Raw genomic sequence first — 27,901 nt, 5'->3', positions numbered from 1 at the left:
TTCATGACATTTCGTATATTTCATGTTTGTTTTTTAATATAATAGACTAGAATATATTTTCTATATCTGCATATGTTAATTAAATATTATATAGCACTCTGTCAATTATACAACACAAAAAATAGGTGAATATTAAAATGGCAGTGTACGTATTAATAACTGATGGTTAAGAAGATAATAATCAGGTATTCATTTAATGGGAGAGTCTACTATTTCCTGGTAATCCTGCCTTCTTAAATTCCTCCAGTAAAGTTTATAGCCAGCAAGGACAAAAACACTAATCATAATGATTAACCCTCCAAAGACATCATAGATACTAGGAAATATGTGTAACACTAGAAGCTGCAAGACCATTGCTACCACAATCTCCAAATGTTGTACTGTGCTGACCAAAGCTGGATGGAATTTATCCAAGGCATAATAAACTCCTAAGAATGCTGCAGTAGAACAGACGCAAATAGCAATGAGATAACTCCAGGTTTCTACATCTAATGGGATAATGGGTTCTTGAAGAACAAACATAGTAGATATTCCCCAGACTGTCCCAGTCCAACCAAAGGTAAACAGTGCAGTCCACATGCTGATCTTCTCCTTAATGGATCTGTATACTATCATGGAAAGCGCAGTGGTCAGCCCAGCCATCACAGTCATAGTATATCCAAAGGCTTCTTTCCAAGCATTTAACGAGGAATTTTCTTCATTAACTATGTTGGGGATCATGACAAGACAAACACCTAAGATGCTACAAATAACTGTAGCCATGTCAATATAAGCCATTTTCTCATCTACAAGTAAAAAAGCCAAAATGGCACTGAAGACTGTGGTTGTGGCTCTCCACATAGTGGTCCCATTGCTGGGAGGAACTATAGAAAACGATGTATAAGCACAGGTGATAGAGATGACATTGCATATACCATAAAAGAAGAGTCGTAATCTATATCCACTGGGTCCAAAGGGGGGCTCCTGGTAGTAACACACAACTAACACAGATAAGACCTGCAAGACAGAACGGATAAAAATCAGTTCTAGAGATGGAACTTTAGAACGATCAGAAACAAGCCTAGTGATAAGAGCTACACATCCATGAGCCAAAGCAGATCCAAATAGCACGATCCACATTTTTCTGGATTGAAAAATGTTTTTTTCTGCAAAGCTTTGGAATTGTCCAATCTCATTTGTCATGGGGTCTTCTGTGGGTGGAGGTCGGGTATCCATGGTTCCAAAAAAAGTTCTTCCTTTTCTTTTCATTTCACTCAACAGGCCTTTCTTTGGATTTTCTTCCATAAAATTTCCATAATCTTCATTAATTTCTTCATATCCATTATCCCCAGGCTGGGGATAATGAGAAGTGTATTTCACTGTCACTGTGTTAGGATGTATTTTCACCCGTTTTTTGACTGGATATTTTTTGGAGGGAGAAGTATCCATTTCTTCAGGTAATTCTATTTAAGAAGAAAAAAAAGAGACAAATGTACATATTCAATTGAAATTTAGTTTTAATTTCTATTATAATCATATATACCAATTCAATAATAGAAAGAGGTTGTAACAGTTTTTTTTTATTAATATGTATTTTTTTTATTGTTGACAGTATTACAGATGTCTCCCAGGAGTTTTTCTTTGTAAGTAACAGGAAGAGATCATTGGAATATGCCTCATCAGATGTATGAGACCCAATGAAATGACCTACCTTTTTCATTCTCATCTTAAGTCTGCCCCTGTTTCTCATTCTGCTTGTTCCTTGACTCATTCAGCTCTATTTCATATCTTTACATCGCAGACAACTGATATTTTTCCATCTTTCATTCCTACCTGTGTTTACCCATCCAATAGGAAAAACATAACCTAGATCAGAACTTTCCTTCTCATTATGTTCATTTGTCTATATTATAAATTGTGGGTGGATAAGTCTAAGCCTTTTGTAAAATCACTTCTGTATAATACCAGAATTAGCCTTATATTACAAATTATAGTGATTTTTTTAACATTTATTCTAGGCTCTCCATACATTTTTCAGATATATGGATACAAAGAAATTAAAAAATAAAACAGATTTAGTGACATTCATACATTGTTGCTGTACAACCTTCCTGATGACCATTTGGACAATATGTTTCTTAACTGAGATTTTACTGGATTTACTTCATACAATGGAACACTATGCTATGCATCCATTAAAAACAACAATGCAGATTTTTACTGACGTGAAAAGATGTTCATGACACATTGTTGAGTGGGAAAAAAGTTAAGCTTCTTGTAAGGATTATATGAGATTAATGCACATAAAGAATTTTCCACAGTGCTGACATGCTGTAAACTCTCAATAAATGTTAACAATAAATTCAGTTACCTTTCCCATATAATTAACTCTTTTGGAACACTGGATATCTTATACAATGTTATTCTTTTCTTAAAAACTTGTGTTTGGCCTAGCCAGTGTGGGTCAGTGATTGAGCATCGACCTATGAACCAGGAGGTCACGGTTTTATTCCTGGTCAAGGCATATGCCTGGGTTGCGGGCTCAATCCCCAGTAGGGGGTGTGCAAGAGGCAGCCAATCAATGATTCTCTCTCATCATGGATGTTTCTATCTCTCTGTCCCTCTCCCTTCCTCTCTGAAATAAATTAAAATACTTATTTTAAAAAAAAAACACCTGTTTGTTCACTCAGCTCTCTTAGAACAATTTCTTTCCAAATGATTCCTCCTCTCCCCTCTAAAAAAAAAAAAAAAAAAAAAAAAAAAAAAAAGAAAGAAAGAAAGAAAGAAACCTTGTTTTTTTGTCCTCATGACATACTTTCTATTCCTTGCCAAAAACCCATCAGTTCCAGGATCTTAAACCATGGTCCAGATAACAAATTCTATTTTATTCTTTGACACCAGCTGCTCCATTCCTATTTACTCCTTTCTCTTCTGAAGGACATCACCTTCAGTTGGAAGAAGTTATTTAAAAAAACACCACCTGTGCCTACAGGTCTTTCAGTTTCTCAGCCTGTACCTTCCACTTGCAGTCCTCGGTGCATATTGCTATCAAGCTAATCTGATGTTTTTTTCCAACTTGTATCAGGACATTTCCACTTCAAATCATAACTTCAGCCCTAGCCTGTTTGGTTAAGTGGTTAGAGTGTCGGCCTGCAGACTGAAGGGTCGTGGGTTCCATTCCAGTCAAGGGTACAGACCTCGGTTACAGGCTCAATCCTTGGCCCCAGAGTGCGTGAGGGAGGCAACCTGTCAATATGACTCTATCTCATCAATGTTTCTATCTCTGTGTCTCTCCCCACCCCCCTCCTATTCTCTCTAAAAAAATCAATGGAAAAAAATATCCTGGGATGAGAATTAACAACAACAAAAAATCGTGACTTCAATTTCAATAATCACAAATTGAATTAATTGTCATGGTCTCCTCACTCATGTTTGTAATACCACCATTTTTCCAGTTCCCCAAGTTAGAAACCAAGGAATACTCTGAATTACTTTCTGGCAACCACACTTCCATTTAGTCATCACTCTTGTTTTTTAAAAAAATATATTTTTATTGATTTCAAAACGGAAGAGAGAAGGATAGAGATATAGAAACATCAGTGATGAGAGAGAATCATTGATCAGCTGCCTCTTGCCCACCCCACACTGGGGATCAAGCCTGCAACCCAGGCATGTGCCCTGACCGGGAATCTAACTGTAACCTCCTGGTTCAGAGGTTAATGCTTAACCACTGAGCCACACTGGCTGGGCTATCTTTTGTCTTTAAAATATTTTCCTTTCTCCAATTCCATTTTACTTTCTGTTTTGATTCTGTTTTGGTTATTGCTAATTCCTATTTAGAATATTGCAATAGCATCCTAACTAGCCCCCTTGAATCACAAACCTTCCTCAAAATACATCTGTATTATACCACTATTATATTAATCTGTCTTTAAAAGACTCAAAACAAAAACTTCTCTTAAGCTTCCCCATTCTCTATTCCTCTGCCTGGTTCTCAAGTCCCTGTCTAGTGTAGCTCCTATCAATACTTAGCTCCTTAACACACATACTTTTTAAAAAATATATATTTTATTGATTTTTTACAGAGAGGAAGGGAGAGAGATAGAGAGTTAGAAACATCGATGAGAGAGAAACATCGATCAGCCGCCCCCTGCACATCTCCTACTGGGGATGTGCCCGCAACCAAGGTACATGCCCTTGACCGGAATCAAACCTGGGACCTTTCAGTCCGCAGGCCGATGCTCTATCCACTGAGCCAAACCAGTTTTGGCATTAACACATATACTTTAATCCACTGTTCTCCCTGTCCTCACTCCCCACATACATATCATTTCTCTAAGTCTTTATTCTCAATAGTTTCCCCTCTGCTCCAACTTTCTAAATAATGTTCATCTTTTATGAAGGTCCAGTCCCAATCTGCCTTTTAGAAATAAGCCTTCTCTAACCACTCTAGCCACTTACTTTTTCTTCTTTGTTTAGTATCTGCAGTAGTTCTTCTAATTTTTGTAATCTAATCATTTTGTTATTTAGTTGTCTCCCCTCAGTAGGGTTTTGTCTCCAGTCATTGGACCCAAATTTGCTATATTAAATCTCCTTTCAATGCTAGTCATCCATTATCTTAATGATATTTCAGATTATATAACTTCCCACTTGCTGTCCATTGTTAAAATTATGACATATCCATTCAGAGCTTCCCCCTTCCCTACTGCCTGCCAGATTTATAGCTCCAAGGCCATGAATAGGGAGAGGATGTGGTCTATTATTTTAACTCTCCTTTGGAGAGTGTTGGGAGAGCAATATGGTCTGCCTCTGGGACACTTCCTCCATATCCCTCCTCTAGGCTCTAGCTCCCCTGGTTTATTGGCACAGGGAGGAAGGAAAAGGAAAGGGACACGTGTCTCATATATTGGCTGATGTTGTGTGATGGCTTTTTGATGTTTAAACTTGGCTAGGCTGAACTACATTCCCCAGTTATATCTTACCCTTTGATTGGCTTGATCCCTAAAAGTGGTAAAAAGTCTTAGGTATAAAGCTGGCTATTGAAACTTGATTATAATATAGTGGTTTAAATGTAGGCACTAATGTGATATTTGACACATAAGAGCTGATAGGTTACCACCTTATACCTAAACAGCCCCAATGTACTTAAACATCCTTGCCCTGAATGAATGTGAAAAGATACAACCTAACTGGTCACCTAAAATGAAGGCCGCAACAACCATCTTTTTCAGGCTATCTTGAGACAACAGGACATACATAGGATCTGTGCTGTTAAGTGTTTCTAATGAGACCTGTTGAGAGGAGCCTCTCCTTCCTCTGAACTGATGAAAAGGGGCTCATGTACTGAGGCCCCAAAGGCTGTCAGCATGATTCTACCCTCCTTATTCTGAACCCTGCCTGGAATGATGATAAGGCATAACCCTTAACTTCCCTCTTTGAATAGAGATTCTTCTCTCCCTTTCCCACTGCAACTCATGAGGATCAGGAGGACTAGAGGCAGCATTTAAGTTTTATATATATATATTTTTTATTGTTTCAGAGAGGGAGAGGGAGAGAGAATCATCAATGATGAGAGGGAATCATCGATTGGTTGCCTCCTGCACACCCTGCAACTCAGCATGTGCCCTGACCGGGGAATTGAACTGTGACCTCCTGGTTCATAGGTCGATGCTCAACCACTGAGCCCCACTGGCCTGGTAGCATTTAAGTTTGTTTGTGCTTTATTAAAACTTTTCAAGTCTGTATCTTTGTGTTAAAGCCCACTGCTTTAGAGAAAAAAGAATCTGCGTCTACACTTTCTTTCAGAAAAGAAACTATTTTCATTTTCCTGAAATCGTAAGTTCTCTGACAGGAAACAGTGGTGATGATGACAAAATATCTGTGTAGAATGTGGGAGAAAAGTCTCAGTCACATGGCCATCCCTGCTACTGAGAATCCTACCCTAAAACCTGGCTTCCAAACTGAATTGCACACATTTTCACTCCTCTGGGCCTTTTCCCTGTGCCTCCTTTTGTCATTTTATTCTCTTAGTGTATGACATAGTTAAGTTTTAAAAAATAGTATTTCCTCCAGTGTGTGTTTAGCGGGGAGGAGAGGAGACAACCTAAGTGCTTAAACAGATGAATGAATAAAGAAAATGTGGTATACCCATATAATCAACTATTAATCAGCCATAAGAAGGAATGAAGTTCCAAAATATACTACAGTATGGATGAACCTTTAAGACATTGTGCTAACTGAAATAAGCCAGATACAAAAGGACAAATATTGTATGATACCACTTATAAGAGGTATTTAGTATAGGCAAATTCATAAAAACAAAATAGATTAGACGTTACAAGGCCTGGGCGGAGCGGGGCCGGGGGGAGAGAAACAGGTAATTATATTTAAAGGTTAGAGTTTCTGTTTGGGGAAATGAAAAAGTTTTAGAAATAGTGGTGATTATTACACAATATTGTAAATGTATTTAATACCATTGAATTGTATAGTTAAAATGGTAAGATTGTGTTATGTATATTTTAACAAAACTTAAAATACAAAAAGAAAAAAGAAAGGGAAAGGAGAAAATAGTGGTTCCTTCAGTATGGTTTTAGGAGAGGGGGAGGAAATGCTAGGCATTGATATTTTTTAAAACCTCCTCGGTAGTCCTAATGTATAATTTATTTGTGTGAGAACTACTTGACTAGATTATCTAAGGGCCCTTCTGGCTTTAAGAATTTAATGAGCGTATGGGCTACTGCATACTGACTAAGGAAGACAGGGAGTGGCACAGGGCTGGAATTTTTTTTTAAGTGGATACTAAAGCCAGGCTGCCTGGATTGGATTCCTAGCTACATGTGATATTGTGATTTATAAGAAATACATATTTTGGTCATCTGAATGACCAAAATATATATTTCTTATATATATTTGGGTTTTATCCACAGTTCCTGGCTCAGAGCTCCCAAAACCCTTGGAATATCTTAAGTGATGAGAGCATAAATATGTCCTTGGTTTTGAAAAACACCCAAGGATGGGGGCTGGTTGCAGGGGAAGCCAACCAAGTGATTTGAGGATTGGAAATTTTAGTCCCATCCACTACCTCTGGCGAGAGGAGAGTGCCTGGAGGTTGAATCAATGGCCAATTGTGAATGATCGAATCAATCATGACTATGTAATGGAGCATCCATAAAAACCCAAGAGGACAAAGTTTGGAGAACTTCTGCGTTGGTGAACACATGCATATTTGGGGAGAGTGGCATGCTCAGAAAGGCATGGAAGCTCTGTGACCTTTTTAAAAAAAAAAATTCTTTATTGTTCAAAGTATTACATATAGTATTACATATGTCTCCTTTTTCCCCCATTGACCTCTCCCTGGCCACCTCCACCCTCCAGCACATGCCCTCACCTCCCGCCCCCCCCCCAGTGTCTGTGTCCATTGGTTATGCTTATATGCAAGCATACAAGTCCTTTGGTTGATCTCTTACTGCTCCCCTCCCCCGTGACCTTTTGACATACCTTACCCTAAGCATCTATTCCATCTGGCTGTTTCTGAGCTATATCCCTTCATAATAAACTGGTAAACTAGTAAGTAAAATGTTTCTCTGAGTTCTGTGAGCTTCTCTGGCAAACTAATTTAACCTAAGGAGGAGGTTGTGGGAAACTCTGATCTATAGATTGGCCAGAGGCTCAGATGACAATCGAGACTTTTTTAAAAATTTATTTATTTTTTAAATATATATATTTATTGATTTCAGAGAGGAAGGGAGAGGGAGAGAAGATAGAAACATCATGATGAGAGAGATCATTGATCGCTGCCTCCTGCATGCCCCATACTGGGGAATTGAGGCCACAACCCAGGCATGTGCCCTTGACTGGAATCGAACCGGGACCCTTCAGTCTGCAGGCTGATGCTCTATCCACTGAGTCAAACCAGCTAGGGCGACAATCTGGACTTTTGACTGGCATCTGAAAGGCAGGGATCGGGTAGAGGAAGGCAATTTTGTAAGAATGAGCTCTCAACCTGTTGGATCTTATACTATCTCCAAGTAGTTAGTGTCAGAATTGAATTGAATTGAATTGTAGAACACCCAGCTACTGTCAGAACATTGTTTGTTGATGTGGGGAACCCCTCATCACAGTGGAATTGGTTGCAGAACCCTTACTATAGAACTTATTAAATATGTGACCCAGGGCAACTTAACCTCTTTGCCAATTTCCTCTTCTGTAAAATAACAATTGTATTAGCTCATGAGGTAGAATAAAATATTAAATCAGTAATACATACAAAACACTTACTATCTGGCACCTAGCAAGTGTTCAATAAATTTTAATTCTTTTTTCACATTATTCTGTCTGCCTGTAATAACCGGTCCTCCTCATTTCTGCCCTTATCTACCTGTTGAGCTCCCATCTGTCCTTGATTGGTTTGCTCAAGTGCTATTTCCTCCTTTGCAGTCTTCTCTAGCCTTTCTCACCTCTGTGCCACTCTGTCTAAGTATTCATGTGTTTATATCTTCTCTTTCCCATCAGACTTTACACTTCTTGGTAGCAGATTTTCCCACCATTATATCCTCTGCCCTTAACACAGTGCCTGGCACATACTAGCACTCAAATGTTTGTTGGATGAAATAGAATGGATTTGAAAGCCAAGAAGAGGGAAACATGGAAAAGAATGGGGAATGATATTAAAACTACTGATATTTTATTTGCAGATGACATGATGCTGTATATAGAGAACCCTAACGGTTCTACCAAAAAATTCAGTAAAGTAGCAGGATTCAAAATAAATCTATTGCATTATTGCATTTTTATACAGAACTATTAGAAAGGGGAACTAAGAAAACAATCCCATTTACAATTTCATAAAAAAAAATAAAGTACCTAGGAGTAAATTTAACCAAGGAGGTAAAAGAACTGTCTGTACTCAGAAAATTATAAGACTTTGAAGACAGAAATCGAAGAAGATAGAAATAAATGGAGGTGCATTCCATGCTTATGGGTAGGGAGACTTGGCATTGTTAATTCAATCTATAGCTTCAACGCAATTCCTATCAACATACCAATGTGTATTTCACAGCACTAGAATAAATAATTCAAAAATTTATATGGAACCACAAAGACCTTGAATAGCCACAGCAATCTTGAGAAAGAAGAACAAAATTGGAGGAATAATTATTATACTACAAGGCCATGGTAATCAAAACAGGATGGCATTGGCATAAAAACAGACATATAGATCAGCGGAACAGAATAGAGAACCCAGAAATAAACCCACACCTATATAGTCAATTCATATTTGACAAAAGAGACAAGAACATACAATGGGGGATAGAGAGTCTATCAATAAATTGTGTTGGGGAATTGGACAGATATTTACCAAAAAAATGAAACTACATCACCTTCTTATACCATATACGATAATAAACTCAAAATGAATTAGACTTAAATCTAAGACTCGATACTATAAAAATCCTAGATGAAAATCTAGGCAGTAAAATCTTAGACATTTCTCTTAGTAATATTTTTTCTGGTATATCTCTTTGGGCAAAGGAAACAAAAGAAAAATAAACAATTGGGACTACATCAAACTAAAAAGCTTCACAGTCAAGGAAACCACCAAAATGAAAAGACAACCCACTGAATAGAAGGGCATATCTTCCAATGGTACATCTGATAAGGGGTTAGTAAGCAAAATTTATGAAGAACTTATATAACTCAACACCAAAAAAAAAAGGAAAAAAAGAAAATCCAATGAAGAAATGGACAGAGAACCGAAATGGACACTTCTCCAAAGAGTACATACAGATGGCCAATAGACATGAAAAGATGCTCAATGTCATTAATCATCAGAGAAATGCAAATTAAAACCACAATGAGATATCACTTCACACCTGTCAGAATGGCTGTCATCAATAAATCAAACAAGCGGTGGTGAGGATGTTGAGAAAACAGAACTGTGCACTGTTGGTGGGAATGCAGATTGTTGCAGCCACTGTGGAAAATAGTATGGAGTTTCCTCAAAAATTTAAAAATGGAACTCCTTATGACCTAGCAATTCCACTTCTGGGTATATATCTGAAGAAACCCAAAACACTAATTCAAAGAATATATGCACCCCTATGTTCATTGCAGCATTATTTATGATAGTCATGGAAGCAACTCATGTGCCCATCAATGGACAAGTATATTAAAAAGCAAGTAAATATGCACGTGTGTGCGCGCGCACACACACACACACACACACACACTGGAATATTACTTGGTCATGAAAAAGAGCGAAATCTTAACATTTGCAACAGCATGAATGGACCTAGAAAGTATTATGTTAAATGAAATGAGGCAGTCAGAGAAAGACAGATATCATATAATTTCACTTACATGTGGAATCTAAAGAGCAATATAAATGAACAAACAAAACAGAAACAGACTTGAGAATAGACTGATGGTTACCAGAGGGGAGAGGTTTTGAGAAATTGGGTGAAAAAGATGAAGGGATGAGAAGTACAGATTAGTGGTTACAAAATAGGAAATATAGTCAACAATATAATAACTATGTATGGTGCCAGTTGGGTACTGGAAATACTGGGAGAGAGGGGGAACACTTGGAAGGTGTATGCTTGTCTAATCACTATGCTGTACACCTGAAACTAATACAAAATAGTATTGAATGTAACCTATAATTGAAAAAAATTAAAATATTTTTTAAAAGACTACTGATATTTCTATAGGGTCTTATAGGCCTCGATAGCCACATCTGCTCTCTTGGTATCACTGCTCAATCAACGGAAATTTTAGGTAACTGAAAACCTAGTTTCCTTTGATAATCTAAACTGAAATGTTCGGAAGAAGTCTCCCTATCCTCTGCCTTTAGCCTCTATTAGTCAGGGTTATCCAGAGAAACAGAATCAATAGGAGACATATATGTAATTTTTTAAAGGAATTTACTCATGCGATTATGGAGGCTAGCAAGTCCAAAATCTGCAGTGGGGAACAACAAGCTGGAGACCCAGAGAAGAGACAGTGCTGTAGTGCAAATGCAAAGGCTGTCTAGGGCAGAATTCCCCTCTTACTCAAGGGTAGTCTTTTGCTCTATTCAGGCCTTCAACTGATCAGAAGAGGCCACCCACATTATGGAAGGCAATCTGCTTTACTCAGGTCCACCAATTTAAATATAAATCTTATCTGAAAACATCCAAAGTAATCTTTGACCAACCTAGCTGACACATTAATTATCACAGCCTCATGCCCTGCTTGTCTTCCATATGCTCACAAATTCTGGCTATTCCAAACTACAGGAAATTCTTTGAATATGATCTGCTCTTTCATGTCTCTGGGTTTTTACATATGCCGTTCCTACTTTGTGGAATACTCTCTTCCTGCTTTTTCACCTGGTAAATTTCTTCTCATTCTTCAAGGCCCACATTAAATATCACTTTCTCTGGAAAACTTTTCTAGGCTACCTTCCATCCCAATCTGAGTTTTATACCCACCCCAGGACTTTCATTATATCTTCAATCATAGAATATATTGCATTGAATTACAACTGTGTTTTTGCTTTCTCTTTCACTAGAATGTAAGGGTTTTAACCCCACAGGTATTAAAATTAGGTATCACTAATTATTATATTTGCAGCACTTAGCACAGTTCTTGGCATGAAATAGGTGTTTAATAAGTGTTTGTTGAATGAATTAATGGACTATTTTTTTAAATGAGTCAAATTTTGTTAACAAAATATAAATAATATAAATGGATTTACAAGGCTAATGACTCAAATAGGGAGCCTTATTCATTAAAACACTTTAAAATCCTTAATGATATGCAAGAACAATAAAACATTAAGGTGTGCAGTTTGGCTAAAAGAGAATTTGTGTATTTGGCTTCTGTACTGCTAGCTCTATTTCTGCTGCTAGGTCTCCCATATTTCCTTTAACATTAAGTTCCTCAGGTATAACTGAATCTGTTCCTTAAGTAATGTGTATCTGCTTTTCTTAAACCATTCTTAATCAATTAGGAAGGGAACTAGAGATATATGTCTTTCAGCATCACCAGAATGAAGTTCTGTTGCTATTTCCCTGCTTCCCAGTGCACATCTCAAAGTTTGGTCCAGTCAAGTGAGTCCCACCACCAAGTATGCAGTAGTTCCTCATCAGGCTTCCCAGGCTTGATCAGGACAAGCTTCTCGCTCAGGAGCTATTTACCACCATCAGATCTCTAAGTAAATAACAACTTTTTGTTTATCCCTATTACAAAAGCAACATGTTTATTGTAGAAAATACAGAAATGTGGTAAAAATAAAGAAAATAAAAACCACTTAGAATCCTACCCCCCAGAAATAACTACTGAGCCTCTCTAGGCCTTTTTGTATTTGTGAACATTCCGCCCCCCTCCCCTGCAAATGGTATCAAACACTATATCTTATTTTATAACTTTCCCACTTTACTTACCAATACATTGTAAATATTTTTCTGTGTCATTAAATACTCTACAATATCACCTTTAATGGCTAGTTAATATGGGTCCAACAGTGGGCTTTGAACACAATAGGTTAATCATTAACTTCAGCTTTCTGAGAGCTGCAAGGCAAATGGGATGACCAACTGCCACTAATCCTTTATGCAAGAATAGACCCATAACCATTATGTGAAAAGCCACATATGTGAAAATGAACAGATAACAACTTTGAAGTCTTCCCACTGAATGTAAATGAAGAAATGGTTTTTGATGGCCAGAGGCAGATGGTATAAAAACAAATAGGAGATAAATCAAGAGTATTCATGTTTGTCTTTGTTCTCCATTCAGATATGATCTATGGAGAGAACCTAGCTGAGATTAAAAGTGAAATAAAGTGTGTCTTTATTCATGTTTGTGTGTTTATTTAGGATCAACACACGGTTTGGTTTTGAAAGGATTTGAGGCAACCATTTAATTAGAGTTAAAAGAAAAATAAAACCACAAGAAATATCAAGAACAGATGCTCCCAAGCACCTGGGATGTGCTCTTTCAGATTGTTTGGTCCTGAATATGGCTCTGGATTCTCTAATTATAATTATATAATTATAATAATTATATTTATTTAACCCTTCTCTGTGCCAGGCATATACTAGGACCTTGATTTTTCCATTTAAAGGTCAATCAACTCTATAAAGTCGGTATTATAATCTCCATTTTAATGTGAGGAAATAGGTTCCGGGAGGTTAGGTCACTTGCAAGCCAGTGGGTGACATAACCTGTTAGTGATAGGGACAAGATTCAGATCCAGATCTGCCTTCCCAAACCCTTTCTTCTATACTACACTGCAAAGTAACTATCCATGGTAGGCAGAATAATGATCCTCAACCCCTCACAGAGATGTCCACATTCTAATTCCCAGAACCTGTGAATACATTATATGACAAAGGGGAATTAAGGTTGCAGATGGAATTAAGGCTGCTAATCAGCTAACCTTAAAATAGGAAAACTACCCTGGATTATCTAGTTAAGTCCAATATAATCAGAAGGGCCCTTAAAAGTGGAAAACAGCAACAGGAAACTCAGAGGAGATGTGAAAACAGAAGCAGGGTCAGAGTGATACAATGCAAGGACTCAGCCTGCTGTTGCTGGCATTGAAGATAAGAAGGGAGTCATGAGCCAAGGAATATGGGCACTCTCTAAAACTGGAAAAGGCGAGGAAACGGGTCCTTTCCTTGATCCTCTGGAAGGGAACACACCCAGCCAACACCTTGGTTTTAGTCCAGTGATGCACGAATTAGACCTCTAACTTACAGAACTGCAAGATAATACATTTGTGTTGTTTTAAGCCACTAAGTTTGTAGGTAATTTGTTACAACAGCTAACAGAAAACTCACACCATAATTCTGTGAACATCTAAAGATTAGATTTTTATTCTTAGAAAACTCACAAAAGGTATATACAAAAGAACTCCCTCTGCATGTAATCCATGATATTCCCAGAAAAGAATTTTTTTAAGATCTGGGAAATTGCCCTGGCCAGATCGCTCAGTTGGTTGGAGTGCTGTCCCATGCACCAAAATGTTGCAGGTTCAATTACCAGTCAGGGCACATATTCAGGTTGTGAGTTCGATCCCCAGTCAGGGAGCCTGCAGAGGCAACCAATTGATGTTTCTCTCTCAACCTGATGTTTCTCTCTCTCCACCTCCACCCTCCCTTCTACTCTTTCTAAAAATCAATGGAAAAAAAATACCCTCGGGTGAACATTAAAAAAAAACAAAAAACAAGAATTGCTAAATTAGGGATTTTTAAAGTATAAAATCATGCATTCTAGGAAATATGCCTGGAGACCCCGCTTGAAATCTGCTCCTCCAGCCCTTCCACTGATTTTAAAAACTTCTGATTCCTTGTGTTATATCTCTTTCTGATTCCTAGTATTATACCTCTTTCTCTTTGAAAGAGCTAGAGTGAGTTTTGTTTTCTGCAACTAAACCCTGTCAGATATACAGACACACTGGCAAACCATGTAATATTTACAATGGAATCCTGTCGTCAAGGAACCTTTCCTGCCTACTCTGCTTTTAACAATATTATTTTAATACAGATGCCAGTAAAGCATTAATATTTTGAAATTTATGGAAGAGTATTCATTCACACATAATGACAGTCTAGTGAATCAAAGACCGAAGATAATGTTGATGATCCCTTCAATAGCCTTAAATTGCTACTAACTTTTTTCTTGATGAGATAGGATGATGTATAATAGTAATTTATAATAGATAATTTGCCTACATTTTGTTCCTCATGTAGTTATTATTTGGAGAAAATAGCCTACAATTTGTCAAGAAAGCTAGAATAGATTTTTGAAAGAATCTCCCAGCATTGGTTGGTAGACTGAGATAATAACTTAAGATTTCTTTAACGATGGGTAGACAGCACGTTGAGCTCCTACTGAAGAAATGCTTGCCAATAGTGGATTTAGGACTGCTAATTGGGACAGAATCTGAATAATTCTTTCAAGCTATCTTTTATTATTTTATGTGATTACTCTGGAAATGCAATTATCAAGGCAAATTTGTTTTCTTATAACTCCCTTGCATACTCTGTCCACTCTCCCAACCACTTCTACTCAAATCTTCATCCAGAGCCAACTAGCAAATTCCAGGCCAAGGGGCAAGCACTAATATTAACTCAGACCTCTGATAATTAATTATTATTATTTCTGAGAAGACTCAGAGTCACAGAGAAGAGCCTTCATAATATCACTCTACCTCTTCCCACATCCATGCTGGGCAGGACTTGTGAGAACATCTCAAGTTTTCTGGGTTGTGTGCAGCCCACGTTGGCTCCTTTAATCTGCCATTTCCACTGTTTCAAGAGATCTAGGCACCAAAGAGTGCGTGCCTTTGTAGCCTGGTGATTTCCATGAAAGGAAGAGTTTTCATGCATATTGTGTTCCTGGCAAACAAGCACATTTAATATATGCTGATTGAACAAAAATACTCTGTCCTGCATTCTACAACTGTTCCTTGAACTTCATCCCATCCTGCTATCAGCTATCACAAGCTCTGCTATTTATTCTCCCATTTCTATCTTGATTTCACCTTTGGAATCATGCTCACGTTGTTATTTTTGCCATTCAGCTGCAATTCTGACTCTTTGTGCAGGGATACTGGTTCCAGATCCCTAAAGAACCCCCATCTCTTGGTTTGGCCTACTCCCGGACTCTATGCTGGCCCAGGATTGTGAGAACACCCAGCTAGGATTCACCTGGAGAGGGGTCAGCATCTCTGCAAAGTTCTTGGGTTGAGATAACTTTCATTTGGGCTACATCATTAAAGATCTTCCAATCTAAAAATAGGAAGTTCCTGCCTGGAGAGTATTATGCTAAGAGAAATAAGCCAGAGAAAGACAAGTATCACATGATCTCACTCATATGTGGAATCTAAAGAACAAAACAAACTGATGAACAAAATAGATCCAGAGTCATAGAAGCATGGAACAGACTGTTGAATCTCAGAGGAAAGGCAGGGGTGGGTAGGTGGGAAGAGATTAACCAAAGAACTTGTATGCACATATGTATAACCTATGGACACAGACAATAGTGTGGTAAAGGCCTGGGGCTGGGGGCAGGTGTGGGCTAAAAGAGGTCAAATGGGGGGAAAGGAGATATCTATAATACTTGCAACAATAAATATTTAAAAAATAATAATAATAATAGAAAGCCCATTCATCATACCTCCTTGTCATTTGAAGCAGATCCTGAATCATCCACCCACCAGGAAGAAATAAGGATAAAAACCTAAGTTACCACCCTTAGTCATGTCCACAAATCATATGAAAAAAAAAACAACAAAACAGCCTATAGCCAATATAAAGGGAGTACTTGGGGATGAATTCTGATGTTTATATCCACATTATTTTTTTAAAATATATTTTTATTGATTTCAGAGAGGAAGGTAGAGGAAGAGAGAGATAGAAACATCAATGATGAGAGAGAATCATTGATCAGCTACCTCCTGCATACCCCACACTGGGGATCAAGCCCACAACCCGGGCATGTGCCCCAGCCGGGAACTGAACCATGACCTCCTGGGTTCATAGGTTGACACTCAACCACTGAGCCACACCAGCTGAGCCACATTATTAATCAGTTATTGATCTTATTATAAACTGTTATTGGGTTCAAAAATTAGTAGAATATGAAATCCTTCACTCTCTCCAGGAGCTTCTTGTTCTTGAGAAAAATAATTTACTCTGAGGCTGAGGAATGGCAAGCTTGTTGCATTTTGGAATCTGGTTTTGGTGCTCTGAGCTTGACAGTTCATTCTTTAGAAAGGGCTTGGTTCTTATCGCAATAGCTAACTTTTGTATCCACAGCCATTGACTGAGCCTCCTGTCCGGTCAACCATCTCACAAATGCACCTTATTACTCAGAAGAATCAGGGGATAAATCAGTCCAAATCTGTCCTCATCGCTGTACTTCGCCGGTAACAGGCCAAATATGACATCATCTGGGAGGATCACTCCCTGAATGCTAGCAGATGCACAACAGCACCAAGACTGGGTGACAGCTTACCTATTCTAGGCTAGAAGGGACTTGGGGCACACAAGGCTGAAGAATAAGCTCCTCGGCACATTAGCAAACATCAGCTTAAAAGAGGAATGCTTCTGGGAAAAAGAATTCTTATTTGGAGCGAAAAGCAGAAGCTGCCCAAGAGGGTGTGGGTCAAGGCTGCTTTTGTGGGGCTGGATGAGGCTGAAGCTGGGGATATGGCTGGTTAGGCTGGGGATGAAGGCTGCTTAGTTGAACCAGGAAAGGCAATGGGTATTGGATTCCAGAGTGGGCCAGGCTGGGAGGAGCAAAGTAGAACGTGGTCTAACGGGGCTAAGAAGAGTTGGGTTAAACTGGGCTATGGGAGAATGGAAGAGGCCTGAGGATTTTGCTGATCTCTGTAAATCTGGATTATAGGAGAGGAGAACATTATAGCTAAGAAACTTGGAGATGAAGTGAGGTAAGGAGAAATCTGATGGAATGGGTGTGAGGGTTATGGGATTGATGGGAAAGAGAAGTAGAAAAGATGTACCAAACAAGTGGCCTAGTCCAAGTTTAAGCTGGAGACTCAGCTGACAGATCTAGGGCAGAAAGTTAGGGAAGGTATAGCAAAGGGTTGCCAGCTGTGCAGGAGTTGCTAGGACTCAACACCTGGCTCTAGGAGGGGCAAAGACTGAGAGAAAGGAAAACTAAAGAGCAGAAGGTGGAAAATCAGTCTGATTAGAGCTGGGTTAAATATTCTCTTTTGCCATCAACTTGGACGCACTGGGCCTGTTACTTACTATGTAAGCAAAATTGAACTGAGAAGCCTGACTCCTTTATACTCAATGGCGGTTAATGACTTTAGTAGATTGTAATGAACCATGCATACCAGGAAAGGAAAAGGTTAACTGAGGGTGAAAAAAAGTCTATGTGGCAGTTTTCAAACAAGAAGGCTGATTTGGCTTGTGTGAAGGCAACGATGCCTGATTTGGAGCTGAGCAATTCATGTCATACTGTGTTAAAATCCATTCTGGCACGCTGTGATGAATGTGTCGGCTGGCAGCTAAGAACTTGCTGGAATGCAGGAGCCTTTCACCATTTATAATCGACACTTCCCCTTCCAGGAAAGAGCCATTCTCATCTCTGAAGCAATGGACTTATCAATTTGCATAAAATATGCCATTCTCAATGAACACAGATTTATCATCTACCACTTTTCTACTGTCTTTTAAAAAAGCAAATCAGTTAAACGCAATGAGGCATCATCTTTAAATTCAGCTATGCTTGGTAAATCTTTTTAAGAGTGGCAGAGAGTCTTTGCTAGAAGGGGAAGAGGCAGGAATAAAATGATCCTTTTCTATTTCCACGATCTTTGCGTATATCTAAGTGGTTAAATCACCAATTAGGTTAGATGCTAATTAAATGTAAAACGGATTACAGGGCTATTCTGATATACTTGTTAAAGTTGTACGTATTGGTTGCTTATCCTTTACCTAACTCTCATGAGAAAGAATGAAACAGCCTATCTGTATGCAAAGAAGCCTGCCAACCCCCAGGACTTACATCAGTTCCCGAACAAAAAAGGAATACCCAGGATCAACAGTCTATTCTCAAATACTGCATATACCACCTGCTCACATTTACCCTGTACCTGCTGCTGTTTATCCAAGAGAAAGCCAAGACTGAAATCCCTCTTGAGGATAAGACTTATGGAAATGCCAGAGAATTAGTCCAAATTTTTAAAAATTCGGTTTCATTTAATCATAACATTCTTCACACTAGATACATCACACAATGAAATTGCAACTCAGTCATATCCCCCTTATACCACATTTTATCAAACTTAGATAAGATAAAGCAATTTTAAAATGGTGACCAGATGCCATCTTGTTTCAGACCATATCATAAGTCAAATTTTAAATGAAACTGGCAAAACCTGGTTGGTTAAATGGCATAGCTAGATTTATTAAAATTATATATATATATATATATTTTCCCATCATTGGTAGGGACAAGCACAGTATAATCCATCTCCTCAAGTGTTAATTTTACCAGCAACATTTTTTAAAAAAATTTTTTTATCTATTTCAGAGAGGAAGGGAGAGGAAGAGATAGAAACATCAATGATCAGAGGGAACCATTGTTTGGCTGCCTCCTGCACGTTAGACCAAGCCCGCAACCCAGGCATGTGCCCTTGACTGGAATCGAACCTGGGACCTTTTGGTCCACAGGTTGATGCTCAATCCACTGAACCAAACCAGCTAGGGCAACATTTATCAAAATTTAAAAGGTATGCACTCTTTGACCCAGTAATGCCATTTCCAGGAATATATCCTAAGGAGATCACTAGTAAAGTACATAAAGATGTCATTCAAAGATATGCATCATGGCTTTCTTTGCACAATGAAAAATTGAAAATAATAATTGTCCTCTAATGGGAGACTGATTAAATAAAAACATCAATGCAATATTATGCAGTCATCCCAAAACATTATGTATTATATATCTATTGACATAAAAAATCTTCATGTCACATTGCTAAGTAAAAAGAAATGTATAAAAGAGTATTCATGGTATGGTTCTATTTATATAAAACAATGTATATCTATATTTATGGTGAGATTTCAATTATTCAGAATTCCTTCCTTCCTTTTACTTTAAATTTTTTTCTACATAACCACGTATTTAAAAATCAGGAGGGGCGGGGGGAAATCAAGCTATTTTCATCAGAAGAAAAAAACAAAATATTACTCTGTATTTCAGTCAGACCAGAATAGTCACCCAGAAAGCCAAATGTAGCTGTTGTATTTCTGTACCTTCTGTTGGAAGGAAAACTGTGGATAAACAGACCAGGCTACCGAGAGAATTTGAATCGATGGTGTCTAGAACCCAAACCAAAACAGAGGTGAAATACTAAATAAACTAAGGAGGATGCCTTCATCATACATAGTGTTGAAAGAATTAATTCATTGTGCATATGTGCGTGTATTACTATATTTTGTGACTAACAAAAAAAATGTGGATTCCAAATGGCAACAAAGAATATAATATAATACCATTGATTTTTCTTACATAAGTTACCACTCCATAAATTTTCGTGTTAATGGGGAAAAATCTGACCTGAACAGATGGACCTCATACTGTTTTCTAAAACATGAACAGATTTCTGATCTTCTGGACCAGGAAATGAAGTCAGCACTAAAACAATAGATACTATCATCCACCTCCTAGAATTTTAATTTAAGAGGCTGCTAATAAAAGCAACATTTCCCTCTGTAGAAATATAGCACAGTGATTATGTTTCTGTCTTAATGGATCGCGCTCTTCATACAGTAACTAAACATAGTGGGATATTTGTAACACCAGAGGTACTGGTTGACTGATTCCCAAACTGCACCAATTTTGGAGAACTGTCCTTAGCAGGTGGCTACCTTCACCCTTCATTCTCCAAGTTTCCAGGTTGGAAGACACAACCCCAAGGGCTGCCACTCTGCCTGGTTAAATCTTCATCTCATTAGCCCAAGGGCCTCATTTCCTTGAGCATCTTCACAGGAGCAGTTTCACAAATAGATGCCCTTGGGCTTGAAGACCCAGTAAAGGGGTCTCTGTCAAGTAATTAGCAGCTTTGAATTTTTTCCCCCTGTTCCATCACTTTCTAGCTGTGCAACTAACCTGAGGCTGTGAGGAGGCTGGTGAGGCCAAAGGACTGAGTATGAGGAGGAGTTGGGGCCAAGGAGGTGGCCCATGAGTTCAGGATATTGGTTATAGAAGAGGAAAATGAGCAAGTAGTTAAATATATTGATAATGGAAATCATATTTCTCACCATTAGAGAAGGAAGTTACAAATAGAAAAAAGGTAAAGACTAGAATGAACCCTGTAGTATTAGAGTTGGATTTATTAAATTCATCTATTTTAACATAGAGATTAATTTAATATAAAGAGATTTCTATATTTATAGAAATAGAGATGAATGTGTATATGTGTTTGTCAGTTTCCTGATTCTGTCTCCTACAGTGGCTTAAAAATAAGGACACCCAATAGCAATGACCACACCTAGCACCCAGATTTACATTTTCTATTAAAAGGAATCAGGGCTGGTTGGAGAAATAGTTTTTGAAATGACTGAAATGGTTAGGGCAGGAAAAGCACAAGATGAGCCTAAAACATCTTACACTAGAAAGTACTTCAATAAAAATATGTCCGTGTCAAAAGAACATGAAAACCAGCTTGAATGGGATTCCAATGGCCAAATTTCAGCATCAAAATCAATAATAATAATAATGGCTTATAATCCATTGAGTAAAACAGAAATCCACAAGTCCATACTGATGTAAAAAATGAATTAAAAAAAAGAGAGAGAGAAGAGAAAACTCTTCCTTGCAAGAGAATACCAACTAGTAAATGTAGAATAAATGTTGAATTTAGAAAAATTGCCATTTGACAGTAATCACATAATAATATATTCAAGCAAAAATCATCATAAAATACGTGACTGAAAGTTTGTTGAAGAACAGAATGTTTACATAGTCCCAAGGTATCTCCCCACAAAATGCTTATTAATTACAAAAGGAAAAATATCTTTACAGTGGAGAAGTTATCACCTTAACCAAGTCATCAAAGTTAACACCAGTAGCAAAAGGACAAATCAATAGTGTGTCTTTTAATAAGATAAACTGAGAAGAACACAGTATCACTTCTATCATATTCCTACCAAAAATGTATAATTTGCATCTAATCATGAAGAAACATCAAACAAAATGAGGGACATTCTACAAAATTAATTGCCTGGACTTTAAAAAATGTCAAGGTCACTAAAGAAAAGGAAGGAAGGAAGGAAGGAAGAACGGTCACAGCCCTGACCTGTATGGTTCAGTTGGTTGAGCATCGTCCATAGATGGAAAAGTTGCCAATTGGATTCCTGGTTAGGGCACATGCCAAGGTTGCGGATTCCATCCCCAGTAGGGAATATGCAGGAGGCCCTGACCGGGAATCGAACCCAAAACCTTTTGGTGTATGGGACGATGCTCCAACCAACTGAGCCACTTGACCAGGCTGAAAAGTAATTTTTACCCTTCATTAATTTAAGCAAAATTGTGATATTGAGACTATATAAGTCATATATACAAATGTGTATCTACCTTTACATATGCACATATATGATATATACACTAGCATGTCTATATTTAATATAGGGTAAATCATATACAATACCTTAATAATATACACAGAATTAAGCACCATGAGAATTGAAAAAGATTTTGGAATTCATCTATTCAATTCCTTTTTAAGTAACTATATCCTCTACAACATTCCCAACAATAGTACAGTTTCTGTTTCAATACCCATGAAAACAGGAAAGTCACTCCTCAAAGCAGCCACCTGGAAGTTATTCTGATGGTTAGAAAATTATTTTTTAACATTGAGTCAAAATTCTCCATATAATTTCCAGAGGCTGTTCTTATGTATTTCCTCTGAAGTCAACTAATTCCCTCTTCCATATGACAACATTTCAATATCAGGAACTACTATTTCCTACCCTCCTATCATGAGTTTTTCTTCTCCAGACTGAAAATCTTTTATTTTTTCTATTATTTCATATATAACTATGGTTTTCAGTCTTATCACCATCCTTTTTTTTTTTTTTTTTAATTCTCACCCAAGGATATTTTTCCATTGATTTTTAGAGAGAGTGGGAGAGGGAAAGCCAGAGAGAAACATCAATATGAGAAACACATCAATTGGTTGCCTCCTGCATGCGCCCTGAACCAGGGCCTGGGCTGGGGAGGAGCCTGCATCTGAGGTACGTGCCCTTGATGGGAATTGAACCCAGGACCCTTTGGTCCACAGGCTGATGCTCTATCCACTGAGCCAAACCAGCTTGGGCTCTTCTCACCATTTTAACCACTCTTTCCTTTCTTTTTTCCCCCCATACAATGTCATTTTATTACTTGAAAATTGGATAACTACTCTTTTCTATAATCTCTCCTATTGAGGAGATCATATTTCTGAGGTTAGCCTGAGACTACAACAGCTGTTCTGGCAGTCATTTTATCAATATCTATTGAGTGTCTTCGATGCTAAGACATTATAAGAGATAAGATTAAGACAAACTTTCTTGCGCTGGCCGGGTGCTTAGTTGGTTGGAGTGTCCTCTTGTATACAAAAAGGTTGCAAGATCAATCCCCAGTCAGGGCACACACCTAGGTTGTGGGTTTGATCCCTAGTTGGGGCCTGTATGGGAGGCAACTGATGGCTCTCTCTCTCTCTCTCTCTCTCTCTCTCTCTCTCCCTCTCTAAAAATCAATATCCTTGGGTGAAGATTTGAAAAGAGAGAAACTTACATGTTCATTTGAGAGAAAATACCTATAGTAACATGCCACAAAACAGACGCAAGTGCTATACACATTAAAGGAAGGAAATTATAAAATTAAATATGTTATTTGCTTTAACATCAGAGTACTAAAGAACAAAGCAAAAGTAATGACAATTCCAGGCTAAACCTATTTTGCTTGGGGATAGCATGAAAATTGGTAAAAAATGGCAGACTAGGATTTAAGACACATTAAAAGAGAAACTTCCAGATTAGAATTATCACACAGTTTTAGAAGGCACAAGGGTTTATATAGTCATTTTACCCTTGAGAGCTCTGACAATAGGATCAATAATCGTTTGTCCAGAATAATTTACATGCAACTTTATAGGGAGGCAAAAAAAAAAAAAAAAAAAAAGACTAGACTATTACTAGGCTTATAACAAGTTCTCTAAATGTTATTATTTTACTTAATCCCACAACAACCCCAACAAAGTAGAAGCTAACATTACTCAAATAATAATAATAGCCATAAGTGAAGCTTACTTTGGTGCTTATTATGGCAGCCAGGCTCCAAATCCAGGCTGTCATCTTCCAGCCCAATTTGAGGTCATAACTACTTATTACCAAACAAAACGATCTCAGGCAAACTACCACCCACATCCCCACAATCTTCCTGATGAACTATGCGAGAAGCCTCTCATTGAACAATCTGTTCCTCCTCTGAGTTCAAGTACACTTGCTTTGGGGCTCTATTATAGTACTTGCCACACAGTATCACTGTGAATTGTGTATGTAACACTAACCCCTGATAAAGTGTTACTGTTCCAAGAACAGAGATCGAGCATGTTCTTATCTTCTTGGTATCCCCAGGTCCTAGGACAATGCCAGACTCAACAAATGCTGGGAGAATGAATGAGTCCTGTAGCATAGCTGGCCTGCTTTGGAGAAAATCACTCTCTTAACAGGAGACCTCTAATTCCGTGATTCAGAGCTTTGGTTGCCACCATTCTGCAACCTAACTCTTATCTTCTATCTCCTAACTCGAAATTAAGGGAATCCAAGAAGTAATGTGAGTATCTGGCTTTAGTTCATTACCACCATCAGCAGCCTTATTCACCTTTGGGATCCTCACCCTATGTAGAACAATGGCTCATCCAGAGTTACACAGAGACCAGAGGTAAAATAAATGGTAAATTAGATTACCTAATATTTCTACTTTCCCTTATCAAGCTGTTTTTAAAATTTTTAAAAATATGTTTTTATTTATTTCAGAGAGAGGAGAGGGAGAGATAGAAACATCAATGATGAGAATCACTTATCGGCTACCTCCTACACACCCCTTACTGGGGATCGAGCCCACAACCCAGGCATATGCCTTGACCAGGAATCTAACCCTGGCTCTTGGTTCATGGGCCAATGCTCAACCACTGAACCATACCAGCCTGGCTCCTTAATCAAGTTCTTAAAATAAAAGTCAGAGTTCAGTAAAGCTGCTGGTACTTTGGAGTCTTAAATAAAAGGAAAGAGATACAAAGCAAGTGATTTTGATAAGTCAGGGAATGATTAACTAAACTTGAGTAAAGATGACTGGCATGTGGATTGAGTTCATATATAATTAAAACTGTGAAATAGTGTTAAGTGCATGTAAAATATTATACAGGCCATTGATCACATATAATTCTACTACAGCAATGACTATAGGAGAAACTAAAGCAAATAAATAGTTTAATGTGTATAATGCTATGTAAGTGCCAAATTTTGAAAATTATATATGTACATTAACATTTATAAGGCAAAATAAAGTTTTTGTCCACAAAGGATAAAAAGCTCTGTGATCTTAGCTCATCTTTTACATTTCCCTACCACATAGAAGGGTATTTCCTGTGTCCAAACTAGAAGGTAGATAGATGAAAAGTGAGAAAGGAGGAGGTACTGGTGTGATTACCATTCTCCTTCCCATACCCATGCCAGTGGCCAGCAGACAGTGTCAGTGAATATAACAATTTGGTTAGTTGGAGAATCTATTGCTAAGAGCAGAACCGCAGAAAGAAAACCATGTGTGGCGATGGAAAAGAGTACTTTGTCTAATTTTATAATCAAAATAAGGCAGGAGAAACATGAGATAAGAATGGAAATATAGCAGTAGCCCATAACATCCTGGAATTGTGACTTATCAGAGTGTGTGTGTAAGAATACCATCCATGGTGCAAGGTGGCCTCAGCAAGGAAGATGAAACATGACTCACTACCAGCGAAATATTTAAAAGTGATCAGGAAAAAAAAAAGAGTGGGCCTGGTTAGAATATGATTAACGCCATCACCTTTTTCTCGCCATCAAATTCCAATCCCAAACTGAAAGAGTATATTTCTACTAGGGTCACCAGGAAGCAGACTTCTTAAACACCTAATAATTGAGGAGGGTTTAAACCTCTATAATAACTGCAAAGTGTCAGGTTGCTAGATAGACAAACAACTGCTGAGATTAGCTAGGAGATCTAAGTGTCATTCCATGCACCAGAGGGTTGTGGGTTCGATTTCTGGTCAGGGCACATATCTAGATTGTGCGTTTGATCCTGGGTTGTTTCTCTGTCTGTCTGTCTCTCTCAAAAAAATAGAAAACAGAAACAAAAAACATATCCTCAGGTGAAGATAAAAAAATTAAAAAGAAATGAAGTGGGAGTAAAAACGTAGAGTTTAAAAAGTAATCTATATTAATAAAAGGGTAATATGCTAATTAGACCGATGTCCTTCCTGACGAAGGGGGGTGCCTGGGGGCGGCCCGAAATGAGCTAAGATCTCGTTTTCTCTGGGTTTATGCACTTCTCTAGTGTCTAAACTTCTTACAATGAACATATTGTGTGGGAGAAAAACCATAGATATCAATGTTTTGAAAGATATCTCTGTAACTTTTAAGATGTTCATAAACCATATAACACCAGTATATTTGAAATTGCCAGAATTATAATACATCTCAATCACATTTTCTTCAGATAACTTCCCATAAGATTGTTATCTAGATATTGTTCTGTATTAAAATTTTCATTAATTCTTTTTGTTTAAACTTCCTTTAGGAATAACTACTTTGTATAAACCTAATATGTCAATTTTATATCTTTCTAGACTATCTTTGTTTTGGAATGAAAATACTATATGTGTAAATAATTGCTCTGCAAAATATCAAACACTAATCCACAGGCTCTGTGACTTTGGAACAGATGATTATGAAAAGTAATGGTTTTGCAGAGTTCAGAAACAATAGAGGTGTCAAAAAGTAATGATGGATTACTAAAAAGCTCTGGAAGTGTGTCTTGTAGTGTGTGAAGGCGTTGAAAATGGACCAATGTATTTACATGTGCGCTGTTCTTGTGCATATGTACATACTTTTATCCTACATATGTACAGATGAGATTCATGTTTATGCTCACTATGTGTACTTGCATATAGGTAATCAAGCCTACACTTTATTTATCTACACCCCTAAGGCGACTCACGTTTGCCCGCAGGAAACTAGCATCAACCCATCTGCAAAGGGTCGGGCCAGTTCCCTTCTGGCCATTGCCTTGGAGATGGGCTATTTCTGGCAAAAGTGCAGAATAGAACCGCGAGGCAGGCCGCAGCCCGGGAAGTACGCAGAGACAGAGCTTGAGGCACTTCAGCACCACGGACACGGTCAACCCCAATCAAAGTCTCTTCCCGCGGATAGCGCCCCCATCCCCCTCCTAGTGCGTCACTACCTCGTGGCTCTCAATCATCACTCAGAAGCCGGCTTTCCGTCCCCTCCTTGGCAAGCCCGGCCAAAGCTTGGACGGAGACGCAGGTCGGTGCAGCGCCCCCACTCACCCCAACACGGAGTGTCCTTCCTGCTGCCAGCGCAACCCTTCTACCCACACCTCTCAAAAGGGGCCAAACCGGGGCACGTGGCGTAGACACTCTGCCGCGCCCGGAGGCGGGTCAGGGAGGGTCGGTGCTTTCCTCCCGGGGTGGGGCAGGCCGAGGGGACCTGTCCTGGGCCTCCAGCCACTCGGCCACAGCCTGCCCCTTCCTCCACCGCCTGCTCACCCTTTCGTTGTTGAAAGATTTCTACAAACCGTTTATTCTCCACGAAAATCTCCATCCATATGGACTGGCGTTCAAGAATCACAGACATTGAGACAAGAGATTAACGGAAAATACTAATTTGGGCCATATTCCTAAAACCGTCCAGGATTCTTTAAAAAAAAAATTGTATTTGAAATCGAACCTTTGACTGCATAGGGGCTCACCCTTGTTTGGATGGGCTTCTGGGCCCGAGGAAAGCAATCGCCCCTCGCCTTTATCACGGAGGCTGGGAAGGACCCATACACCCGACAGGAAACGGGGTGCAGGGGTCGTAGTTGATGCTGACTCTACCGACCCGCGCCTGGGTTCTCCCAGAGAGCAGCGCAGGTAACTGGGGGCTCCCCAGCCTTTCAGACGTGAGCAGAAGGCGGGGCGCTTTGCCCAACCCCAAAACAGGGACTCTTCCCCTCTAAGTGCCATGGCTAAAAACGGGTTATGGGGTTCGCGGCACGCTCCCACTCTCCGATGGGGCTGCCGGGTCAGGGTCCGAGCCGCTGCCCTCCGGCTTTCGGGGCCCGATTACCTGCGTGTCGCGGCGAGGAAGGC

At 38.7% G+C, this 27,901-nt stretch overlaps 1 protein-coding gene across 1 annotated transcript; it reads right to left on the bottom strand.

The window, feature by feature from the left end:
• SLC35G2 (solute carrier family 35 member G2) lies at positions 1–27,901 on the bottom strand. Its single transcript, XM_014450968.2, has 2 exons — positions 27,879–27,901; positions 1–1,442 (listed from the first exon to the last, which is right to left on the bottom strand). Exon 2 carries the CDS (start codon positions 1,426–1,428, stop codon positions 190–192), a length of 1,239 nt encoding a protein of 412 aa, XP_014306454.1. The 5' UTR covers positions 1,429–1,442; positions 27,879–27,901; the 3' UTR covers positions 1–189.

The sequence above is a fragment of the Myotis lucifugus genome, unplaced genomic scaffold (genome assembly GCF_000147115.1).
Source record: "Myotis lucifugus unplaced genomic scaffold, Myoluc2.0 scaffold_8, whole genome shotgun sequence".
NCBI classification, from domain to species: domain Eukaryota; kingdom Metazoa; phylum Chordata; class Mammalia; order Chiroptera; family Vespertilionidae; genus Myotis; species Myotis lucifugus.
The sequence above is the reverse complement of the archived record's forward strand: the minus strand, read 5'-3'. Positions and strand labels throughout refer to the sequence as shown.

Bases quoted from the DNA above. Each gene is read 5' to 3' on its own strand.
- SLC35G2 (XM_014450968.2), bottom strand. From the start codon at position 1,428: ATGGATACTTCTCCCTCCAAAAAATATCCAGTCAAAAAACGGGTGAAA.